This window comes from Protobothrops mucrosquamatus, unplaced genomic scaffold, assembly GCF_001527695.2.
Source record: "Protobothrops mucrosquamatus isolate PMUCROS unplaced genomic scaffold, P.Mucros_1.0 scaffold_307, whole genome shotgun sequence".
NCBI classification, from domain to species: domain Eukaryota; kingdom Metazoa; phylum Chordata; class Lepidosauria; order Squamata; family Viperidae; genus Protobothrops; species Protobothrops mucrosquamatus.
This window is the reverse complement of record NW_015386383.1, coordinates 874,176-882,920: the sequence shown is the minus strand read 5'-3', so window position 1 is coordinate 882,920 and position 8,745 is coordinate 874,176. Positions and strand designations below refer to the sequence as shown.

The 8,745-nt window shown below is 41.0% G+C and overlaps 1 protein-coding gene across 1 annotated transcript in view; it reads left to right on the top strand.

Annotated features, from left to right (window-relative positions):
• Positions 1-7,362: 7,362 nt before the first annotated feature.
• The window catches only part of FBXO34 (F-box protein 34), a 4,933-nt gene continuing 3,550 nt past the window's right edge, over positions 7,363-8,745 (top strand). The window contains exon 1 of the mRNA XM_015832136.1: positions 7,363-7,442. Coding sequence (XP_015687622.1) covers positions 7,363-7,442 — 80 coding nt within the window. The remainder of the gene's footprint in view (positions 7,443-8,745) is intronic.

Below are 8,745 nucleotides of genomic sequence, written 5' to 3'. Positions count from 1 at the left end.
AGCTTTGAATTTAGTTAAAATTGAATCAAAGAATTCAAGGTGTTTTTGAATGTCCTTTCAGGTTAAGTTGCTTTGATTACCACAACAGATAGATTTCTGAGTTTCCTAGTTAGACATCTTTGATTTAACACATCAATCCGCTATTGCTCCCTGGTGCAGCCTAATTACCTGCATCAACAAAAAATGCCCTATATCTTAGGGACTAAAAGTGGGTCATTCTTTTGAGATTAGATAAAGGATATAAGATAGTCTCCCAAATGAACCATTTCTTATATACGAAGTTACTTTCTATACAGAATAGCTCGGCAGGAATTACAACATTTGACAGAACAGTTTTGAGGGACTTTTTTATTTGTAGCGTTCATTTCTTTCAATGGCAACAGTGCTTTGCCCCTGGGGACATGTTTTTAAAAAATATTGCATGAAGATTGGACACTTCCTGTATGTTCAACCAAACTCTATCCTTCTTGTCCATCTTGCATTTTGATACAATGATGGTGGTCATGTCTACTCCCAGCTCATCATGAATCCTCCATTTTTATACATGTGTTGTTTGGTTTATTTATTATTTGTAGAGTGACCAATTTTAGCTTGCATGGTTTTTGTTAGCATTCTTGGATTGTGTTAAAAGCAATCCTAATCATACAGAAAGCCTCCTCTCCCCCTTTATAAAGCTTTTTAAATGTAGTCTACACCCAGGTTGCTACTATTGTATATATGGATCAAATGTAGTTCTGCTACCCTAAAGATCTGCTGAGCAGCCACTTGCTTCAGGGGATTCTTGCATGGCTTCCAATACCTGGCATTGTGATTTTTGAATTTGCTGACATCAAACTGACTTCTTCAGGCTGTTATAGCATTACAGAAATATCAACATCCAATAAGGAATACGACTGCTCCCTTCAGCAGTCATTGGTTGCTTTTATTGCTCAAACTTGTGGAAGCCTGCTTTGATGTGCTTATTAACTAGATTGATCCAGCTTTTTTCCCCCTTGATTTTTATTTTTCACAGGAAGAACTTGCAAGTCTGACTCACACTGTGATGCAGCATAGATGTACTATAGTCATCTGTGTTTGATATGTATTCCCCACCCCCACCCCCACCTCTACGCACCTCCATTTTGTGATCCTTTGATCACCCCATTGGCATTTAAAGTAAAATTATTTTCACTGTTAGGATGCTCTATTTTCATTTTCCTCCCCTTTGGCCTAAAAAGTGTCAAAGTGCAGTAAGCTTTCCAAAGTTAAGCACACCTATTTATATGTAAGCCTTTTTGAAACCCCTGAAAAATCAATTAACATTTCTCTGGCATTCTAAGTGTAGAAGGAATCAGAAGTCCTCATAAAGTCATATGACCTCATCAGTGAAAATGTGTCTTAGGTACAGAAATGCAGACTGGCACTACCAGCAGGAAAAGTGGTGTTTGTGGAATACCTCTGGCACTAGACTTTGTGTTATTGTATGTTGTGTGGAAAACACCTCTCTCCTTCAGAGAGGAAATTAAGCAGGAAGACTCATATGTGCTATCTCTGTGAAACAGATGGGATAAAATATGCAGCTTTTCATGCTAGAAGCTTAGCACCTTGCTTATACAGATCAGACCAATTTTGTTTTGTTTTTAATAAGTGCTATCTTGTTCTTTGTACTCTTCTCTCTGTGTAATGTTTTTCTTCTATCTCTGTGTATTCAGTTTTAGACAATTGTGTTCAGGTGCTTAACATTTCGCGAAGTTTTTTTTTTTTTTACTCTTTGAAAATCACTTATCTACTTCCATTTGAATATTTTTAGGGAGGAAATACTGGAAAATGTGTGCAAGCCTTAGTGATTGTGACAGTAAGCACCACAGTGCAGTAATGCAAGAAAGATTTGAGGTCACCATGGATACACAGTTGAAAATACTCAGAATAAGTCCTCAAAAACAGTTTATCACCTTCCATCCTCAATGGGATGTCTGTCTGAATTTATGCCACTGCTACGTGGGCAAATAAAACTGAACTGGGTTTCATTGAAATAGTCCAATGCCATTCGCTGCTATTACTGCTTGGATGAATTTGCTGAGCTGTAGGACATGGTCAACCTCTTTTGAGGAATCTATTGAAGATAGATGCAATGTCTGTCTATGGCAGCGGTTCTCAACCTATGGGTCGCGACCCCATTTGGGGTCGATCGACCATTTCACGGGGGTCGCCAAGCAAGGCTGTCCGCCATTTTTTTCCCCTTTTCCGGCGGGTGCCTTACCTCCCTTGAGCTGGGCCAGCTGGTGGTCGGCCTGCTCCGTCTCTGCCGCTTGCCAGCTACGCCTCGGCCGGCGCAGGGGGCAGAACCACGCATGCGCGTCGCTCCCAGGCAGGGAAAGTCCTCGACTTACGACTGGTTGGGTAGTCCTCGACTTACGACCGGTTTAGTCCTCGACTTACAACCGGTTTAGTCCTCGACTTACGACCGGTTGGGAGTCGCGGCATTAAAAAGGTTGAGAACCACTGGTCTATGGGGATTCTCAGTCATCCAGGTCATTCATGGTTGTCCCAAAGTACTTTTTTCAAAAGGCAACTGGACTTTCTTTTGTTTTTTCTTGAAAATGTTTCTCTTCTCATCCAAGAAGTTTCTTCAGTTCGGAGAACTGAAAACCGAAAAAAAATTCTTGGATGAGAAACGAAACATCTTCAAGGAAAACCAAAGAAACTCCAGTTGCCTTTTGAAAAAGCACTTTGGGCTTTTTATGTCTCTGCACAACATGCTTCTTGTGGTACATATTGGGTGTGGCTCCATTGTCAGTTTCTGGTATACTAGTGAAGCCCAGGGACTGTGCTGGTCAGGAAGCTGCTGCTATTGGGTTAACTCAGTGGACTACTTTTTTAGATGCTGAATTGAATTGAATTCTTTATTGGCCAAGTGTGATTAGACACACAAGGAATTTGTCTCTAGTGCAGAAGCTCTCAGTGTACATGCAAAGCGACAGAATAATAATAATCCTCCATTGTGACATTGCTGTCCTCTATCAGGAGCTTGTTCTTGGAATACTGGATTCTTAGCCTCTTTTTTTCCTCCAAAATCCACTTTTTGTGTGAAGACTTTGATTCAGCCCAGCACCCCATTTGCATTTCACCAGCACTCAGATTGTGTTGCCAGAATTCAGTGTTAAGAATAGCTGAATTTTAACAAGCAATTTCCATCCATTTTTCAGGATTTTGGATAGTTTTACACATGGGAATAGGAGTGGTTTGCCAGCAGGAGGCCTTCCCATCTTTATCCTTAACAGCTCACATCCCTTCCATGTTGCCTTTGCTTTTCCTTTCAAGGGCAATAGATCATGTCTGTTTTTCAACATATGTTAAGTTACACCCCTCTGTCATGTCCAGCCAGATATAATTACAGTTCAACACATCAGAAGGACAGCACATTTGGGAAGATTGGTTCGGGATTTCCAATAAAGCTTTGCCCTCCAGGCTCACAGCAGTATCAGCAGCTTTGTCAGGGTCATAAATCATCTATATTCAGCAATGGAATTAATTATATCACTCGTTTATTTTTATTTTTTTAATGCAAACATTTTGTCTACTAATTGAAGTTCTCAGGGTGGATTTAATCTGAAGAAACTTGAGGTTTTGGCAGAGTTGAATGGCATTTGCATACTTACATATTGTTTCACTGTGATCCCCTGGGACACCCCCTCCCCCTAGCAGCCAGATGAACTATTTGAAATGGAACAGCTTTCTGCTCGATTACCAAGTCTAATGTTTTATCCCATGTTAACAAAACAGCAGAGAATTTTGATAAATACATTAAAAAGTCCTGCAAGCCTGAGCATCTGTGCTTGGAAGTAACTTCTGTTTAAATCAGTGGGATTTGCCTTTAGCGAAGTGGGCTTGAGATTGAGATGAAGTTGAGTGGATACATAAGAAAATGGGTACAAAATTTGGCACATTTAGCCAAGAATCACCTGACCATAAATGATTATGGACATGCAGATAAGCAAAAAGTGGAAACTTTGGGACTCTGGTCAATTTGTAAGGATTTCATCTATTTTTTGTTATATCCTGTCAATTATTCAAAGTTGGTTTATAACTGGAAATTATTGCTAGTTAGAGATGATTCGGAAGCTGAAAAATCATTTCCAGCTTGATGGGGAAAGAATTCTTTGCTGAAATCTGAGCAATTCATTTTCAGCTAGCTTAAAATTCTGTTTTCAAGAAGTTGGTTATTACAACAATTCCAGAATGTATGGGTTATTCTCCCAAGATACTAAGTTGGGTGGGTACCAAGACTAAGTCAGGAAAACTGATTGCATAGACAATTTTGAAGGTCTTGTGATTGCAGCAGGTATATATATATGATAAACATTGGACCAGATCAGGGTGACTAATGAATTTTGGTTTGAAAGCCATTCCCACACTTATTTTCTTGTTGTTTTTTTAGCTGAAAAGTTATGCCACTGAAATTCAGCCACCCTGCCACTGAAATTTAGAAGATTGGGTCTACTGTTAAATGCTAATGGTGACATTTGACTACCAGTTTTTTCCTAGTGGCTAAAGAATAATCTAACTCACTAAGCTGGTATGCCCATCACGCTAAGCCACAGGAAAACAACAACCAACCAACAAATACAAAGTGGCTCCTGAACACACCATTCACCAGTAGCATGAGTTACAGGTAGTCCTCAACTTATAATTATTTGTTTAGTGACCACTCAAAGAGACAACAGCACTGAAAAAAGTGACTTGTGATCATTTTTCGCACTTACAACTATTGCGGTGTCCCTTGGGTCACATGATCAAAATTTGGACACTTGGCAACTGGCCTGTATAACGGTTGCAGTGCCTCAGGGTCATGTGATCCTCTTTATACGATTGTCTGACAAGCAAAGTAATGGGGAAGCCAGATTCACTTAACAACCATGTTGCTAATTTAACAACTGCACCGATTCACTTAACAACTATAGCAATGAAGATCGTAAAATGCAGCAAAATTCACTTAACAATTGTCTCACTTAGCAATGGAAATTTTGGGCTCAATTGTGGTCGTAAGTCAAGGACCACCCATACTCCTCAGGCCTCCACGCCCAGGAAAAGGTTGAATTGTGGAGTCCTTGATGCTCTTTGAGCTTGTTTGTTTGTTTATTTATTTATATATCAGGCTACTTTACCCCTATCTCCCTCAATGAGATATTTGCAGACATCTCATTGTTTGATTAGATAAAATCAGTGCTAGTGCAGGTGTGGATTGGTCTTCATTTACGGTAGCTTGCCCTGCCAATAATATTGGTGGGAATCTGATCTTCTCCATGGTGGGTCTTGAGTAGGTTCCTGTTTTCTGATTGTCAGATTGATTGATTGATTGATTATTTGTTTGATAGTTTGTCTCCTTAGTAGATCGTTGGTTAGGATATTGTTTGTCTCCTTAGTAGATCGTTGGTTAGGATATTGTTGTCTGGTGTTAACATCCTGCTTATCTGGTTGTTGGTTACTGAAGGGGTGTACTGGTATTGAAGGCCACTAAGAGAGCCAGGATAGACATACTGCTATCCTACTCCCCTCCAGAGGTTATCCACTAGTGCAGTGTTTCTCAACCTCAATAACTTTACAATTTGTGGACTTCAAGTCCCAGAATTCCTCAGCCAGCATGCTGGCTGGAGAATTCTGGGAGTTGAAGTCCACACATCTTAAAATTGCTGAGGTTGAGAAACACTGCACTAGTGCAACCAATACCATTTCAGTCCCCTACCCCAGCCATTCGATTAGAAGGAATCTAGATAATCTGCTCCATCCAGGGCCCTCTGAAACTGCAAAGCAACCATCTTCTCAACTACCTTCCCTAAAAGGAGAAAGTTGGACACAGCAAAAATTGTCTACAATGGATGATTTTACAAAGCCAGCTAACTATAATATATATTCAGTAACGTATGGTCAAACTAGCTATAGTTTAGAACAATGTGTGAATCTACCTAGTACAAAACAGGTTCTTAATTTCTTGGTAAATGTTGTTTTGCAGCTTCATGATAGCTTTTACTCTTCTGCCCTAGAGATGACACCTGTTTCTTGAGGAGTGTCCTTCTGCTCTGGATTTCTGAGATAAAGGGACAGAACTGACATTTTTCCATAGAATATAAAGTGACATACTGATACCATTTCATGGGGATCCATAATACAATTATATTGATGTCTATGTATTCATAAAGAGCCAGATTGCTAAGGTTGATATTAGTCTATTTTTTATTATTTTGTTTTACAAACACAGGGTTTGGTTTCCACCCTGTGTTCTGGCCACAAGTTCTGTGTTTGCTTCAGATAAATTTCTAGGCTTCTTTCCAGGTGTAAGCATAGAGGCATCAGTACAAGTTAGCTTAAGTCTATGTTTACAATACCCCACCCAAAATGCAATCAAGGAAGAAATATTCCAGTCAAGGCTAGTAGAATAAGCTATCTCATGCAAGCAACCAGAAATCTCCATTCCCCACAATGATGCTTTGTAGTCTGGTAATGAAATTTCTTTAAGAAGCTACCTTGAAGATCTTTTTGTTTCTCTCCAAAATCCAATATGCTGGGTAAAATTTTAAAAGCCAGCATTGCATTCTGAGAATATTGGCAATTTTGATGCTTCCTGTTTTTATTTCTACTGTAATAACTGTAGAAGTGATTTTAAATGACCATTATATTGTGAGATCTATTCTTTGTTTTGTTATTATGCATATCACAGTATAGGTTTTTATACTGTATGGCCGCATTTGTGCCTGTGCATATTACTTAACAGGCTTTTGAGCCTTGCAAATCCTTTGTCTGAGAATCCAAAAGAAAAATGTGACTACCTAGCACAAGAAGTAGGGGAAAGAAAATTTGACCTGTAGATCAGTGATAGATATGTCTTTGGATGCAGAAGACACCAAGTTTGTTGCCTGTCATCTCTAGGTAGGAATGGAGAAAAATTGCTTTCTGAAAGCTGCATCAGGACAGTTCTGATGCAGATGGATAACAGGTGATTATATTCACCCATAGCCTTGATTGTGGTATACACCCCATAGTTGGCTGGATTCACACTCCATGGTTTACACACTGTAACACACACACAAAGCATTTGATTGCTTAGCATTTGTGTGACCTTATGCAAATAAACCTGTGCCCCTCCTGATTGAGGGGGGTTTACATTATCCTGAATATTGGCTGAAGGACCTGTCGGTTGTACATGCTTTACTAATTCAAGCCTGATCACGTAATTTCATTTCTTCCCTGCGGTTTTTAGGTGTCAAAGACCCAGTTGGCCATTGCAAGGGGCGGAACAAACTGATGCAAGAGCCCTGGCAGTGGACTGAGATGGATTGGCTGTGACAACCTGCGGCTGGTGGAGGGGGGGAGGGAGTGGGGAGAGTGATGATGAAGAGTTCCTACCGAGCTGGCCTCCACCGGGAACTGCTGAATTCTACGTCCTCCGCCTTCTACCCAGTCAAACGGTATGAATGCCTTGTACCTTCTGTGGCCAAGTGAAATGCTCCAGAGCAGCGGTTCTCAACCTATGGGTCGCGACCCCATTTGGGGTCGATCGACCATTTCACGGGGGTCGCCAAGCAAGGCTGTCCGCCATTTTTTCCCCCCTTTTCCGATGGGTGCCTTACCTCTCTTGAGCTGGGCCAGCTGGTGGTCGGCCTGCTCCGTCTCTGCCACTTGCCAGCTACGCCTCGGCCGGCGCAGGGGGTGGAACCATGCATGTGCGGTGCTCCCAGGCAGGGAAAGTCCTCGACTTACGACCGGTTGGGTAGTCCTCGACTTACGACCGGTTTAGTCCTCGACGTACGACCGGTTTAGTCCTCGACTTACGACCGGTTTAGTCCTCGACTTATGACCGGTTGGGGGTTGCGGCATTAAAAAGGTTGAGAACCACTGCTCCAGAGCCTTCTGGCTTCTGCTTTGGGAATCACTTTCCTATTTGCTGGGCTCATTGGCTAAAATAATTGGCATGGGGATCTCCCCAGGAATGCCTATAGGAGGTTTATAGATTGCGTCCCTAGCAAAATGGTGGTGGGGGGTTGATTTATAATACACTGCTCATTTCAGAGATATAAAATGAAAGAACAGGCTGTTTCTGAATAAGACATAAGAAGACATCAAATTATTTGAATTATTTAAATACTGGCTATCCTTTGAATCCAAAAAGGGATTTTTCAGCAGCAAATCAACTATCATATAAACCGGTGTCTCTCAGCTTAGCAACTTCAAAATGTGCTGGCTGGGATTTCTGGGAGTTGGTCCACACATCTTAAAGTTGTTAAGGTTAAACCACAGAGGAATTCTGGGACAAGGTGAGGCTGGCAACTTGAAGCTGTATGGACCAACTCCCAGAATTGCTGACCCACTTGAATGAGCACCATCAGTTGTAGATTGCAGATTTTGCCACAAAATGAATTGAGACTTCAGGAAACCTCCTTTCATTTCTTTGGACCTTCCCTCTGGAGTCCAGTATAAGTGCTCTATAAGCAATGCTAGCATCCCATCTTCCTCTTCAACCTTTGATTTCCACATCCTAAAGGATGGAATGAATACTACTTAACATACATGATTGGAAAGTAACGTGGTTCCTGATAAGCAGCTTGCTTGCTCTGTAATCTCAGTTACTCTGCACGGCTACCTGTTTGCAGCCTCTGTGGCTCCCAAAGATGCACCCACTGAGGCAGCATCATTGTTTCCTTTTTTAAAAATAAGATATTAAATAGACATGCATTTGAATATTCATTACTCTGAATAAAACCAAAATTCCAA